The sequence below is a fragment of the Choloepus didactylus genome, chromosome 13, assembly GCF_015220235.1.
Source record: "Choloepus didactylus isolate mChoDid1 chromosome 13, mChoDid1.pri, whole genome shotgun sequence".
Lineage (NCBI taxonomy): Eukaryota > Metazoa > Chordata > Mammalia > Pilosa > Megalonychidae > Choloepus > Choloepus didactylus.
Window position 1 is genome coordinate 1,228,677 of NC_051319.1, and position 16,511 is coordinate 1,245,187.

At 37.7% G+C, this 16,511-nt stretch overlaps 1 protein-coding gene across 1 annotated transcript in view; it reads right to left on the reverse strand.

Moving 5' to 3' along the window:
- Nucleotides 1-237: 237 nt before the first annotated feature.
- ADAMTS6 (ADAM metallopeptidase with thrombospondin type 1 motif 6) overlaps nt 238-16,511 on the reverse strand; it is a 429,283-nt gene continuing 413,009 nt past the window's right edge. The window contains exon 24 of the mRNA XM_037802152.1: nt 238-2,436. Within this exon, the coding sequence (XP_037658080.1) occupies nt 2,327-2,436 (110 nt within the window). The 3' untranslated portion in view covers nt 238-2,326. The remainder of the gene's footprint in view (nt 2,437-16,511) is intronic.

Here is a 16,511-nt window from a genome sequence, read left to right on the forward strand (position 1 = left end):
TCCTCTTCTAACACCGGTTGGAGCATTGTGCAGTGCCCAGGTAAGGTAAAAAGTAGCCTTTTGTTAGTAATGCAAGAAATCTTTTTGAAATGGAAGCATGAGCTGATATTTCGGCCCTAGAGAAAAATCAGATCCTGATAGCAAAACCTATACCTAAATGTCACAATAACCTCCCTCCCTCCCTCCCTCCCTCTTTGCCCTCCCTCCCTCCCTCCCCTTCCTTCCTTCCAACTTCCTCTATTTTATTTTATTTCACCAGGACATATTAGCACCAAATTAACTCTTCTTTGAAAAGAGCCAAGGGAATCCAGTGCTGGTGCTGCGCTGCCTGTGGGCTTTCCCCACCCCCTGCGCTGAATGCTAAAATGGCACTTGGGCTATTTCTAAGGGCAGCACCAAGAGGCCCCTGCAAGGACGCTCTCATATATTGTTTTTCTGTTTGGAAAGCTCAAGGACATGAGCTGTGATGCTGAGAGAGAAAGCAGGTAATGAGATATGGATGGACATGACTAAGCATGCAGAACCAGGTCTCATGCCAACTATCTAAAGCCAACATGGAAATTTAGGTTGGATTTTGGAGGCTCTCTTTGCTGAAAAAACCTAATCATTCAGATTAGGTCATGGCATATATCACACACCTAGCACATAGTTTCAGAACTCTCTGATGGATTTGTCAAACATGCTCTTTAACTGCAAGGACAATCTTTACAAAGTAGCCATTTGCTGTTGTGCTTTGGGTGTTGGTGTACACATGCTATACTGCAGCAAAGGAGCTGTGCTGGACACGAAGCACATTCAGCAAGTACCTGCTGCAAGCTACAAGTGTTCAAGTACAAAATATTAATATAAACAAGTACCCTCTTATTTTGTTTTTAAATCTCTTTTGATTGAGTCTTTTGATGAGCAAGATGTGAAACCTGAGGATAGGGAAAACATGAGCTAGTTGTTTTAATTTAGATACATTTGATTCTGTAATTTTACTTGCCCAACAAACCGGGTTTCACATTTGATTGCCATTCAGAGTATCTGTAAGAAATACAAAATACTTGGTTGGGTGACTATGAAAATTAAGCTTTATGATCTCTAGTCTTCATGAGTTCTTTGGTTGTTATCCCTTGCCTACTTTAAAACTCACAGAAATAGCACATTTATGTGCAAGCACACTCATCTATCCACACACTCAAAAGCGCCCGCACACATGCATACTTGCTCTCATATAAATAAACACCCTTCTACCATATCAAAGCAGGGACATCTGGAACCCATCATAATTGTCAGCAAATTGCAAAAGGGTCTGCCTGGTTGTTACCGAGCCAGTCTATCTTTTGCATGGTATCATCTCAGTGAGCTCAACACGTGAGCAACATCCTACGGGGCAGAAGCCATTTTGTGGCTGGTGAGAGTATAAACATAAGTGAGTTGGGGTGTCTTAAACAAGAAGGGAGGCATCCTGTGTGATGGCAGCAAAGGGCCTGGTCCTTTAGGCTCTACCATACCTCATGTCTGGCTTCTGCATGAGATTGAAATGTTTCTCTCTTGAAGTTTTAATGGAAATCTCAGCTTCCCTTGCACAATGGCAAGTTGGCCACAGCCTTTTAGCACTGAATTTATAGTCACACAGCTGCAATAACTGATGCACTGCTTTATACTAAGTCCCTTATTGTTCTTCAGTTTAATACAGTTTTATATATGGCTCACAGCAGTGTTCAGAACAGGGGAGTTATTTCTAAGAAAATTAAGTGGAATGAAGAAAAATAATACAAATTTTCATTACTTTCAATTTATAATTGCTCCTTAAATTACAGTTCAAAGCCTGTTTGATAATTTAAATTTGGTGCTTTTGTAGTGAGATAAAGTATAGTAAATATTTTTAAGCTAGGACTTAAGATTTCTGAATCTTCTTTACTTCCATCATTGACCAAGTCATAACAGCTACATTTGAAACAGTTTTAAATACAAATGGATTCAGTGTCATTGCTAAGTCCATAATAAAAATTATCTTAATGGTCCAAGGAGGTAAACAGGCTATTGGATTTACTCGAAAGAACACAAACGTTCCACAGTAAGCAAGTCTCCCTGTGTTGTTTGGATCTCTCCAATCTGGCATTCCCTCCTAATACTGTGTCCAGAACTTTGGATCAATAAATCCCACTTCACAGAAGTTAAAATAATATTGAAATCCTGTCAGCTAGGGCTGACCAGTGGTTATGTTTTCCACAGGGTAATGTATCTGCAAGGACATCAATCCTCTTCCTCTGGGTGGCTCTCTTTGATGGACACACTTCCACAATGAAATGACAAGGCTCTCTCTCTGCCCTTCCATGGGTCAGTGTCCTTGGCAGGTCTTACAACACATCTGTCTGAAGTATGCTCGACTGCAGAACTTGAACTTCAGCACCAGTGGGCAATAAGCCACTTTGTTCACATCTTTGCACTCTAATGAATGGGGGAAGAAAATAGAAAACAATGAGAGGCACATAAGTACATCAACAAGCAGATGAGCCTGGATGTTCAGCAAGCCCTCCACTCCCACTCCTTTAGGCCAATCCACCTTGGCTTTCACATCCATGTGGTTTTTGTTTTCGTTTTTAAGCATCCCCTGTCTGGTACAGCCTACCAGAAATATTCTTTTGATATATTTTAACACAAACTGAAAGAAAAAAAATATTTGCAAGGCTTTTCTCCCAAAATTTTATAAGTATGGTGTATGCCCACTGTGTCTTGAAAGAATTACCATTTGTTGGGATAAGTGATCAGTTTAGACAGCTTGGAAACATGAGTCATTTTTCTTACAGCACTTTTATTGCTTCTTTCTCAAGGGTTATTTTATTCAGCAGTGTAAGGTTATCCAAAATCAAACATGAGTTGCATTGTGTGATACCAAAGTACACATGCCTCAAGAGAATCTCTGCATCTGTGAGGCATTGCGATGGGACTGGGTGAATGACAAGAACTGCTGACAGTGGCAGAGATTCAGCAACTACACTAGACAAAGAGGAGAGCTTTGAGGGGTTGGCCTCAAATGGCAGCAGTCTGTGGGTTATGGAAACATGTAGAAATGTCTTTTTTTAATTTGGAAGTGAGACATGGCCTCCTTTTTTCCTATGTGTAGTTTCTCCTCAGTGCTAGAATTGCCACAGTTCCTGCAGCCAGAGGTGAATACACAATTCTTTCTTCCACCTCCCCTTGAGGCTGACTGTAGAAGGTGGGACCGGATGACCAGTGTAGAGAAAACGACACAGGCCTTTGATTCTCAATCTTTTCCCTACTCTACACTGCTAATAATGATATTCTTTCCTATTCCACTGCTCACTTTTATCTGGCATATTTTTAAATACTTTGGAAATTTAGTAATTAAATTTCCATATGCCTCCCAGAATCAAAGTTCCACCCTCATTTTTCCAGTTGTTGTAGTGAGGCATCCTGGGTAAATTGTTTAAAGTAATTAAGAATCAGGCAGAGTGCTGGGTAAAGTTCAGTGTTAACAGAACAGTTTTTTATTGTTTGCTTATTTTTTTCTGGTTGCAGAAATCCACTAAAGTTCTAGAAGATCAAGTTCATGGTACATGAGCCATATTATAAACATGGAAAATTAAGTGCCAAGAAACGGAAAGTTTCAGGTTCTTATTATTGAAAGGTAAGGTAACAATTTTATTGATCTTGTTAAAGACTTTTTCACTGAAAGTCTTAAAATTTAAACATGAAACACACAAATCCTCTGAAAACATAAGCTCTGTCATCACCAAGTTCCCTTACTCAAGATTTTATTTACAAAAGAGACTAGTAGTTAGAGATTTGAATTGAAACTTTCCCCACACAGATTCTTAATAAATTTAAGCTTTGGCTGAAGGAAGGTAGGAAGGATATGAAAAACTTCTTTAAACTTCGCACTAAAACATAAGAAAAAGAAAAGAAACCAGACACTATTTGGTGGATCAAGTTTGAATTTAACGTGAAAAGATCTCCACATATTTTAATTTGGAAATCAATTGATATTATTTTTTTTTCCTTTTCCTGTCTAACAAACATGATCAGAAAAAAGCTACCCCAAAACATTTAGGCCAAGAATATTTTTGTGGAAAAATAAGCTCTTATCATTGTTACCAATAGGAATATATTGTCAAGGTAATACAATTATTAAAATGAGGAGAAAAGGTGAGCATATACCTGCCAACTCAATGTCACTCCTCCTCAGTTCATAGTACTTACTATGTAAGTAGTATGATTCCAAATCATAGTACTTACCTGGCAGCCAGTCAGCAGAAAGGACCGCTCTACCACAGGACTTGGTGGGAAATAAACTTTAGCTTTGGCCTTCTTTGCCAAAATATAAAAATGATTTAGTTGATAAACATATAGAAGAGGACTAGTTGTTTTCCCTTTTGGTAGTACAAGGAAATAAAATTAAAAGTCAGAGTGCCTGGGTGTAATCTTAGTTCTACCATTTATAAACTTTTTGACTCTGAGCAAACTTCAGTGTGCCTGTTTCCTCGTTTGTAAAATAGGAATGATTATGCTAATATATGTACATATATATAATACATAGATGTGCTATATATAATACATATATGTAATATATAATGCATACGTGTGTATGACCACATGTATTACCTAGAGCAGTGCCTGATGCAGAGTACTCAATAAATGTTAGTTATTGAATTATAATTATTATTATCAATTATTATTCTCTCAACACCTGATGAGAGGAAGGAGGCAGTGGGTTGGGCTCTGAGAGTCTGAATGAGGATGCAATATTTAGCTTACTATTGAGATAATACTATCCTAGAGTCACAAGTCAGTATGGAGACAAAAAAAGAAGGATATTTCCTGGGTACAACTTTATTGTGAGATTCATTATTCCATCTTTGGAAGTAAAGGAAAAGTTGCTAGACCAGGAAAATTCTGAGCTGAGCAAATGCAAGCAAGTACATAGATTTTTTTGTTTAGATGTAGACTTTGGAATCTAACTAAATAATAGATAATAAATAATGAATAAAAGATTTATAAATTGCTTTCTTTCCATCTACCCATCTGCTGAACCATTTAGGCTATTACAAATATTCCTGCTCCTCAGGTGAGCTTTGGAAAGGAGAAGACACCACACCCCCACATATCCATACTCCTACTTTACCTTACTCCCCACCCTCCCCCAGCAGGCAGAGGTCCAGAGCACAGCCCTTTGTCTGAGGAGCAGTATCTGACCTAGGTTTAGGCTGGAGGCCAGCTGCCAGAGTGCCCCTCTCTGAACTTCCCAATCCCCCTGTTAAGTCAGTTTCCAACTTGATTGAAAGCAGGAAGTTGGTTAGATCCTGGGAGCAGGATCAAATTTAGGGAGGAGGGACTGATTATGAGGTGCTCCCATGATCTGCCTGCACCAGTAGTGAAACACAATGATTAGGGTAAGGAGATCTGGAGTCTGATGGGCCTGGGTAGGAATTCTGGCTCTGCCCCTTTCCAGTATTTGTTTGATCTTTGCCAAGTTACTTCACCTCTCTGAACCTCAGTTTCTGCATCGGTAAAGCAGAGATGATGAAAATACCTGCTCATTGGATGTCTGTGGCTTACATGGGTTGATGCATATAAAGCACACTCTATGGCTGCTGGCACCAAGTAAGCACTAAGTTTATTAATTCTCACTATCATTAGCACCAAAACATCTCCCTCTGAGAATAATCATCCTGCAATATTTCTCTGCAATCCCTATCAAAATGAATATAGGTTCCCAGGAAGGGTTACACATTTGCACACATAAGCAAATTAACAGAAAGATATTAAACAGAGAGCAGTTAAATTATGATGGACATAGGAGTGGAGAGAAACTCGGGAAGATCCAGGGTTTAGGGACTGCCAAGACTTGGACAATAGGACTTGAGGGAACATTAAAATACAGACTTTTAGGCTGAATAAGGACATTCAGTCTTCATGAAGTGTAGGGGGCTCCTAAGAAGGAGAAGGGATCTGGAAGATCCAATTTCTGTACCCTGGTTTTGCCATTTAGGACCTACCCTGATGGGAAGAATCACTTCATTACATCTTTGGGTTGATGAAAATCTGTTTGCCAAGCCAGTCATGACTAGTCTTTCATTCTCTCAGTCTTTTAACTCGACAAGAACTTGACTGGGTAATGAAAACATTAAAATTTAAATTAACATTAATTTTCTAAGTGCCTCCTATGTACCAGGTGCTACATAGGTTTGTATATACCAGGTTTTATATATTAATCCTTTTAAGTATATAAAATATCATCTTTTTATAGACATCAAAACTGAGGTTCTAAGAGATTCCAAAATTTGTACGGGGTCACACAGCAAGGTGGTATAAGAGCTGGGGCCAGAACCCAGATCTGTCTGACTTCAAAACCACTCCACATTGCCAGCATTCTTGACACCTAAATGCAAAATTGTTTCTGCCTGTCTATGGCTCTGTATTTTTGACTGATTCTATTGATGATGAGTCAGTCTTTGGGGAAATCACAGACAGGACTTTCGTTTTGGGCAGACTTGCTCTGCCAACTTAGAGAAGGAGGAAAAAGCTTTTTAAAAGGAAGTTTCTATGTCACAGGCATTTAGAATAGTCTGAACTATCCCTTCCTACTTTTTCTTCAACTTTATCTTCCTCTTTAAATTTTGTAAAAATAAATTAGTTAAAAGATGATTTTAATCATACAAAGAAGTCTCACAGTCCCATTATTATTTCTGACTGTAATCTTAAAAAATCTTAGTACCAGTTTTAACTTATATTAGTGCATTCAGTCCATCCGCCTAGCTAGAGAGGATTGATTTGTTGAGCTCTTGAATTGACTCTTTGACATTATGCTGACATAGTTGAGAGGTCTTAATTATAAAACTTAACTTGTCAATATTCTGCATCATCCTCAAAACCCCTTGAAAATATGAAATACTTAGTCTTTCCTTTCCCACTCTTGAGCCAATACACAGTACAGTTTACATATGTGATAAAACCATTCTGGGGCAAGATGGCAGCATAGAGAGGAGTGGAAGTTAGTTAGTCCCCTGGAACAACTAATGAACATCCAGGAACAACTAGTAAATAATTTGTAATAACTGCTGAGAGACAACAGTGACTGTCTACACATTGTATACCAACCTGGATTAGGAGGAATGCCTGAGACCACAGTATAAAATCTGTAAGTAAAAACCTCAGAACTATGCTGGGAATCCCCTCCTCCCATGACAGACTTAGCTGCAAAACCTCACTGTGATAGAGAGCAGCACTCTCCCAGCAAGCAAATATAGCTCAACTGAGCTCCAACTGGGGCTTTAATTAACAAATGTGGACTGCTGAATGCAAGCTACAGACCCTGACAAGCAGACAGAGTCTTTTAGTGATGACTGACATTAAAGAACTGGAAGACTCATCGGTCCCAGGAGGGGGAGCCCAGAAGACCAGGTGTTACCTCTTGCCAAAGAGTGAAACTGGGGGGCCATGTACTGGCTCTAAAAGAAGGCTTTCTGTCCCCTTTTCTCTCTCTCAACCTGAGGGGCTCAGAGGAGAGAGCCTCAGCCATTTTCAGTTCTTTGACAGAGTCAAAGAGACAATTCAAATGCAAATTATAACTCCCTAGGAGGTGTACCTTCCCTAAGAGTAAGGAGGTGGGGCTGAGCTTTCCCTTCAGAACCAGACCCCAGAGCCTGGGGGAAAACAGCCAAAACAGAATTTGAAGCCAAAACACATCTCCTTACACCAGTTGGGAGCCACCTGCTGGGCAGGTTAGGAAAAGCACAGTGACTGGAGACCTCACAGAAAAGTCTGTCCTTCTTCTAAGATACACCCTGAATATAATCCCATTCTGAAACCTGAACCTGTTCTGGTCTGGGAAAATATGACTGGGGTAACCAAGGAAACCAGATGCCTAGATAACAGAAAACTACAATCTACAGCAGGAAAAACAAAGATATGGCCCAGTCAAAGGAACAAACTTACACCTCAATCAAGATACAGTTAAGATACTGCCTCACTTTAATGAAACAATCTATTAAAGATTTTCAAAGAAATATGCTAAATCAAATCAAAAACCAGATCAAAGGGTTCAGGGAAGATACAACAAAAGAGATGAAGGCTATAAAGAAAACACTGGGTGAACATAAGGTAGAAATCAAAAGTTTGAAAAAACAACTGGCAGAAGTTATGGAAATGAAAGGTACAACGCAAGAGATGAAAAACACAATGGAGACATACAACAGCAGATCTCAAGAGGCAGAAGAAAACACTCCGGAACTGGAGAAGAAGACACCTGAAATCCTACACACAAAAGAACAGATAGGGAAAAGAATGGAAAAATATGAACAATGTCTAAAAGAATTGAATGACAATATGAAATAAATGAATGTACATGTCATGCGTGTCCCAGAAGGAGAAGAGAAGGGAAAACGGGCAGAAGCAATAATATAGGAGATAATCAATGAAAATTTCTCATCTCTTATGAAAGACATAAAATTACAGATCCAAGAAGTGCAGTGTACCCCATATAGAATAGATCTGAATAGGCCCATATCAAGACACTTAATTATCAGATTATCAAACATCAAAGACAAAGAGAGAATCCTGAAAGCAGCAAGAGAAAAGCAATCCATCACATCAAAAGGAAGCTTGATAAGACTATGTGCAGATTTCTCAGCAGAAACCATGGAGGCAAGAAGGAAGGGGGGTGATATATTTAAGACACTGAAAGAGAAAAACCACCAAGGATCCTATATCTGGCAAAAGTGTCCTTCAAATATGAGGGAGAGTTTAAAATATTCTTCGACAAACAGAAAATGAGCAAGTTTGTGAACAAGATATCTGCTCTACAGGAAATACTAAGGGGAGCACTACAGACAGATAGGAAAAGACAGGAATGAGAGGTTTGGAACACAATTTTGGGTGACAGTAGCACAGCAATGTAAGTACACTGAACAAAGATGACTGTGAGTATGGTTGAAAGAGGAAGGTTAGGAGCATGTGGGACACCAGAAGGAAAGAGGAAAGATAAAGACTGGGACTGTATAACTCAGTGAAACCTGGAGTGCTCAATAATTGTGATAAAATGTACAAATATGTTTTTGCATGAGGGAGAACAAATGAATGTCAGCCTTGCAAGGTATTAAAAGTAGGGTGGTATTGGGGAAAAAATACAATCAATGCAAACTAGAGACTACAGTTAACAGAAACATTGTATTATGTTTTCTTTAACAGTAACAAAGGCAATATACCAAAGCTAAATGCCTTTAAGAGTGGGACATAAGGGAGGGGTATGGGACTCTTGGCATTGGTGATGCTGTCTGACTCTTTTATTCGACTTTAGGTTAACTCTGTCTTTCTTTTTGTTGCTTTTTAGCTGTCAAGTTTTGTTTTGTTTTTTTTCTCTTTCTTTTCCTTTTGTCTCTCTACCTTCGTTGACTCTTCCTCCTTTTTTGTGGAAGAGATATAGATAGTGGTGATGGTGGTGAATACATAAATATATGACTATATAGGGAATCATCGATTGTTTACTTAGGATGGAAAGTATGGTGGGTGAACAAAACCATCTTTAAAAAAAAAAGATAGATGAAGAAACCTTGAGGGCACTACATTGAGTGAAATAAGTCAGACACATGAGGACAAATATTGCAGGGTCTCATTGATATGAACTAATTATAATATGTAAACTCATAGACATGAAATATAAGTAACCAGGATATAGCATGAAGTTAAAGAGTGGGGAGCGGTTGCTTATTAGGAGCAGAATGTTCATTGAACTTAAGTGTTTGGAAATGGACAGAGGTGATGGTAGCACATTATTGTGAGAATAACTAAGAGTGCTGAATGGTGAGTGAGTGTGGTAGAAAGGGTAAGCTTAGAGTCATGTATGTCACCAGAAGGAAAGTTGGATGTTAAAAGATGCGAATGTATAAAACAGTGAATCTTGTGGTGGACAATGTCTGTGATTAACTGTACAAATATTAGAAATCTCTTTCATGAACTAGAACAAATGTATGACACTATAACTAGAAGTTAATAATAGAGGGATATATAGGGAAAATATATACCCATTTCAAACTATGTACTACAGTTAGTATTTTAACATTCTTTCATCAATAGTAACAAATGTACTATACCAATACTATGAGTCAATGGGGGTGTGTGGTTAGGGGTATGGGAGGATTTTAGTTTTCTTTTTTGGTCTTTATTTCTTTTCTGGAGTAATGAAAATGTTGTAAAAATTGAAAAAAAAAATTGTGGTGATGGATGCCCAGTGTATGATGGTACCGGGGGCAACTGATTGTGCACTTTGGATCTTTGGATAATTGTATGGTATGTGAACAATCTCAGTAAAATTAAATAAAAAAAAAAAAACCATTCTGGAAAAGTTGCATGTAAATTAAATCTGATTTTCCCATTGAAATAAAAGCAGCAATGTTTTGTCTTAATTTCTGACTGATCTTTGGTTGGCATTCATTTACAGCTAATCCTTGAAATATCCAAAAATTAAAGGTTTCTCTATACCCAAGTAGAATATAAACAATTATACTAGGGATTTATTTAAAGGAATTCTTTAGTTTCAGAAGAATCTTTGTGTAATATAATCACTCTGTAACTGATTCGTTTTGAAGTTTTGTTCTTACTGTCTTATTTTCATGCAGATACACTTATATCTGTTGCATTTTCAGTGATGGAATCTGAGACAAGATCAAGGATTAAAGATGAAAGAACCTACTTGTCTCTTCTACTATCATTATGTACCAGCTAAATACTCTCATGGGAGGAGAGTGATAAGATGCACTTTATCCAGGCTTATTGGAAAAGTGAGAGATCTTCATTGTGTTGTTTCCAAGAAATATTGTGTGGACCTAACACACAACTTCACCCATTGTGTTGGTAAAATTGCCCTTCACCCAAGGCCAGAGACTTCTGATGGGAATGACAGTTTATGGAGTATTCCCAAATCCTTCCCATGGAGACTTGGGAATAATTAAAGCTGAAAGGCAGACTCCAAGCCTTGTGATGTAAACTGGACCCATTAATAGAATCCAAAGTAACTTCCCAGACATGCTGGAGTAGGTCTAATTGGTAATCTGGGTTTGGTAGAGTCGAATGATAAAATCAGACAACCTGTTTCATAGGCAACACATGCATCTACTTATCATTGCTGGGCCAATGGGATTTTCCCCAGGTGCTTTACATTAATCTTTCAAAACCCTGACCTAAAAGACATGATTTCAAAATACCTGAACAGAGGCTTGTGAATTTAGGATGCAGTTGGATTCAGATTCATTGTAACTTTGAAGGCTTAACTTGGTCCATGGTATATGAGACCTGATCCTCAAATACAGCACTCTTGTATTTATTCCATAAGCCCCTGCAAAGTCTGCCTACTTGTATCATTGGAATGAGTTGGGATACACAGGGACTGATCTTTTCATGACCAGCTTGGACCAATCAGCACCTCTCTTTGGAGAATGTTTGCCTTCTGCCTGTGAGCTCTTTATGAGATTCAGAGGAAGAACACAGCAAAGAGTTATAACTTATGCACTTAAGAGTCTATCTTTTGGATTAAAAAAATACAAACAGCTGTACCTTTGTAAAACTGCCCAAGGAGATATAGAGCCTGGTGAGACATGAGATGGCAAAGGCTGGGCATGTGCATGTATAATGTAGGAGATGGGGGTGGGTAATATGTAATCAATGTACTTTTCCTGATAAAATTTTACATATTCAGGTTGGAAAAGGATGAAATACATTTCAGTTGGGAACCTGACATTATTCATTGCAATGGGAACAGATCACCAGCTTCTTTTTATCCTGGAAGCAAGGTATTATCAGTGATGGAACTTTATTCTGATTTCATCATACCATGGACTAAACCATTCCTTTCTCTCTTTGCTTTCTCAGTTTATTTTCACCTAGTTTGATTCTTTGGGTGCTACCCACATTCAGCCCTGAGGTGGTATGATCCCAACCCAAATCCAGAGTTCCCTCCAAACCAGACAGACAGGAATGTGAACCTGAATGCTAAGGTGGGTTATGAGCTTTTTGAAATGGCAAGGAAAAAAACTGGTCTTTCTCCCCTCCTTGAAATCAAAGTCTACAATGACCTTCACCATTTCTTTCATTGGTTTTAATATATCAGATGCCATATTTAAACCACAATTCAGTAGCTGTTTTGTTCTGGGGATCTTGGTATGAGTTTTCTAGAGCTGCCTAGGCTTTCTTAGAGCTGTTTACTTGAGGGAGACAGAGACCCACCAAAGCCACCATTAGACAGCCTGGGACAGTAAACCAGTCTACACCAACTACACCTTTGCTTGGTTGGTCACCAGATCATGGCACACCATGAATCCTTACCCGGCAGCAATAAACATTAAAAGCTGAAAAGACTACACATAAACTAAAAGGGCACTTGAAACTGCATAAAAGATGAATAAAATTGGATAGAATTTCAGGTGACCTTGAGTAGGCTAGTTCCAACTGGTATATGTGCTTTAAAAATTATTTTGAATAGTATATCAAATGCAATGATATCCAGTATGTCTATATTTCATTCTCAGCAGTAATGTAGTGTTACTCTCATCAGTGGCAGTCTGTCAAGATCACGCCTATAGTGTTTTAACTCTTCCCTGAAGGCTTTCAGGAATAAAAAACTAAATCAGATGTTGAACATGGCAAATTATATCTCCCTTATTCATACTCCCCTCTCAGCCTTTACTTTTAATTTCTTGGTGCCCCACTTCTGATTTTCTTTCTCTTTACTATCTCATTTGTTGTCCAAACCTCCCTCCATTTATTTATTCTCTCTTCATATTTAATTTTATTTTTATTTTTTACTTTATTCAAATTCCATTACTTTACTATACCTTCTGGCGACTAATGTGTTTAATTTCTCTATAGATGCCTAAATTCCTTGTCACAATTATGGTATCTAGTTACCTAAATCTGAAACCTGGGAGTCATCTTAAACACTTCTGTATCTCTCATTCTTACGTCTAACTGTTCATCAAGTTCCTTTTATTTTCCTTTCCATTTTATTCTTTTTCATCAATTCATCATCCTTTTGAACCCTACTGTATCTTCCCTAGTTCAAGCCATCATCATCTCTATTCTGAACTCAGAATAACTTTCTAATTCTTTTCCCACACAAGACTGCTCTCCCTCCATCACTTTAAAATCCTGCCATTGTGAGCATGCCACTCCCCAATTTACCTCCACTTTTTCCCCAAAACTCATAGATAGAATCCAAACTTCCTTTCACTGCATACAGGATCCTCTAAAACCAAGCCTTTGTCTCTCTATTTGTAGACTCATTTTCACTGCTTGTTCACCCGCCAATCCACTGCTGCCATATTGAACTACCTCCATGCCTCCGTGACTCCACACACGCTTCCTCTGCCAGGAATGCCCCACATCTCAATGGCTTCTTGGCAAATTGCTTTATATCTTCCAGTGCTTGGCTCAAGCTTGCCTTCTCCATGATACTTCTTCTGACTAACCCCTCCTCCATGAACTCACAGTGGCTTCTTCTACCTCTATTACAGCACTGTTTACAGTGTGGAAAAGATTTGATTGCATGTTGCCATCCCTACTAAAGTGTGCCCTCCTTGAGGACTGGGACCTTGTTGTATTCCTTGTATAGTCTAAAGCCTGGCATATAGCAGGTATGTTTGCTAAGTAAATAAACTAATAGTTGGATGAATGGAACATGTAATTTAAAAACCATCACATTGAGGGATAGATGGATAGATACGTCACAAAGAAAATTCAGTAAACATTAATGAGAGAATGTAGATGGTGGGCATTCACTGCAAAATTCTGTAAACGTTGATCTATGTTTGAACTTTTCATGATAAAATGTTGCAGTGGGGGAATCCATTACCTGAACCTTGGTAGTTCAACTCTCAAGATTCTCTCAGCGGCCCATTTTACCCATAGAGACCCCAATGAAAGACCATATTTTAGGTTCCAAATGATCTCTCTATAATCCTGTCCTGTCTTGAGGTAGAGCTGAGATGGCCCTTGGTAATCTCCCATTAAGAGACAAAGGAACCTGATTCTGCTAAGGAAAAAGGATTCCTCTTCTACCTTCTTGCATTACCTAGAACCTGCCCCTTCCCCCATTGCTTGACTTTCTTCCCAATCTTCCCTTAGTAGGAGGCATTCTTCTTCTCTCTGATCTGATTCCCATGAGCCACATCAGACCACTTACCACCACTTTCATGCAACAGCTTCTTGTCTTTTGGTATCTAAGTTATCTGCCTATTCCACATCTCTATGGATGACAAGTTATAATAGAGCTCACCAGCTTTTCCAAGGGTATGCCCTAGGTTTTTCCAACTACACATTAAGACTGGCTCACAGACCACTGTTTATGAAGCCTTCCTTGATCCCCACAGTTAAAATCTTTGCTCCTTCTTCTGAGTAACTTTAGCACCTGTATAAACTGCTCCTCATAACACATTCCACTTTGTCTTTAAAGTATTTTTCCCGCAAGACTATGAACTTTCCATAAAGCGTAGTAGCGGTTGGCCACAGCAAGCATTCAATAATTAGCTGCTGATTAAATGAACAAATGGTTTCAGGTATTTAATAGCATTCAATATATACTATTGGGAAGCTAAAGAGAACACAAAACAAGTTATGACAGACATGCTAGTTTATACTTTAAATTTAATTATGAAAAAGAGAGTGATTCTTTCTCTTTTAAGTGATTCAAGAGCTTTAGGGAATAACAATTCTAAGACTGGTCATACTTTGTTGGATTAATTATTTCCCAAAAGTTCCCTCCTTTACCGAGAAGGCCAAAAATATTGTCTTAATTGTTTACTTCATATTAATATTAGTGAAAAGTGATTTGGCCAGGCAGATGAAATCACCAAAATGTATTTCTCCAAATAATCCAAGAAACCTCAGAGTAACACCTATCCATTTTAAGGAAATTTCTTTAAAGCAGAAATAGTTGCAGTTGCAAATGATTTTCTACCCACTCTGAAAATAATATTGCATCTTCAGCTGTGAAGGTCACGTATAAAAATTATCCACTATAATGTTTTATTGTAATTCCTTTGTTAGTTGATAATTACAGTGAATGTTAGTCTTGAAAAATAGTTTTAAGATCTGGCTGTTAAGCATTCTCTAGAGTTAACCGTCTTATATTCCTCGAATAGTTGAGACTTATTCTACTAATGTCAAGTAAAAGGTTATTTAAAAGGTTTATTCCACCAATATCAAATAAAAGTTTACTTTTCTCAATGCTAACATCTTAAACATACCAAGTAACTGGTAATATTTTCTGCTTATAAATCTCAAGGTTATGAGGATCATAAATAGAATTCAATATTAAATTTACAGTATTTTATCAAATGAAAGCCATTATCATGGTTATATTATTCCCTTAGAAATTTTTCCTAAGTAAAAATATTTACCTACTGCCATGTCTGTGGAGACAAAATGATGTGGTGAAGGGTGGAATTTAACTAGATAATATATACAACTTAATTACTAAAAAAAAAAAAAAAAAAAAAAAAAAAATTATCCACTATAGAGAAACTTTTGGAGAAATTACTAATCTGGCCTATAATGGAGCTTTCAACATACACACTATTGTGGGCATGTCAAAAAGCCAGACTTTTTACAATGACTAACTCTCAACCTATTGAATTATGCTCACAGCCATGCCAGAAGGACCCAATTTATAACCAACAGCTATGTTTTCATGTCAAGATACCTTGTTTTAAAGAGTGAATTAAGAATAGCACTTAAATGTAGTTGAATTTGACATGCCCTTGGGCTCTGCCAAATGTGGGTTCAAATCCTGGCTCTACCACTTCCTAGTTTTATAATTTGGACAAGTTACTAACCCTCTCTGTGTCTCAATTTCCTCATCAGTAATACCAACTCTCAGAGGGTTGTTGTCAGGCTTATATAAAATAATATATATAAATATATGTATTTATGTATATGAAATATATAAAGTATAAGATAATATATACAAAGGGCCTAACATGATACTCAACACAGGTTAGTGAACTTGATTTTCATTTTATTATGATTTTGAATGAATGTAGGATAGGGCTGTACTTCTGTGAAAGGCTAAATTATACTTACAATAAGTACATGGGGTTGAAGCTTATGTATAAAAATCGACAACTTGCAAAGATGAGAGATTCTCTGCATTCTGAATTACAAGATGCTTGCTCTTCCTAAAATGAAATTCCCAGGGAAACACTAGGTTTTAAAAAAGTCTCTTCAACTGGATAAATCTGATCAAAAGAAATAGATATCTTTTTAATAGGTTTATGAGTATATAATTTTCATTTGGAGTATATTAGTAAACTATATGGTCATATATTCATGATAGTGGCTTATTTTTGTTTTGCCTTTTAAGCAGAACTTTATAACTGGGTTCTTACATAATTTAAATTCCAGGCTTCAGAAATTGTTCAGTGCCTGTATTTGATCATGCCGCTATTTTCAGATGAGAGTCTGAACTTCCTGATTATGCCACATTTGTTTCTACCTCCCCCATAGTTTCTGTTATA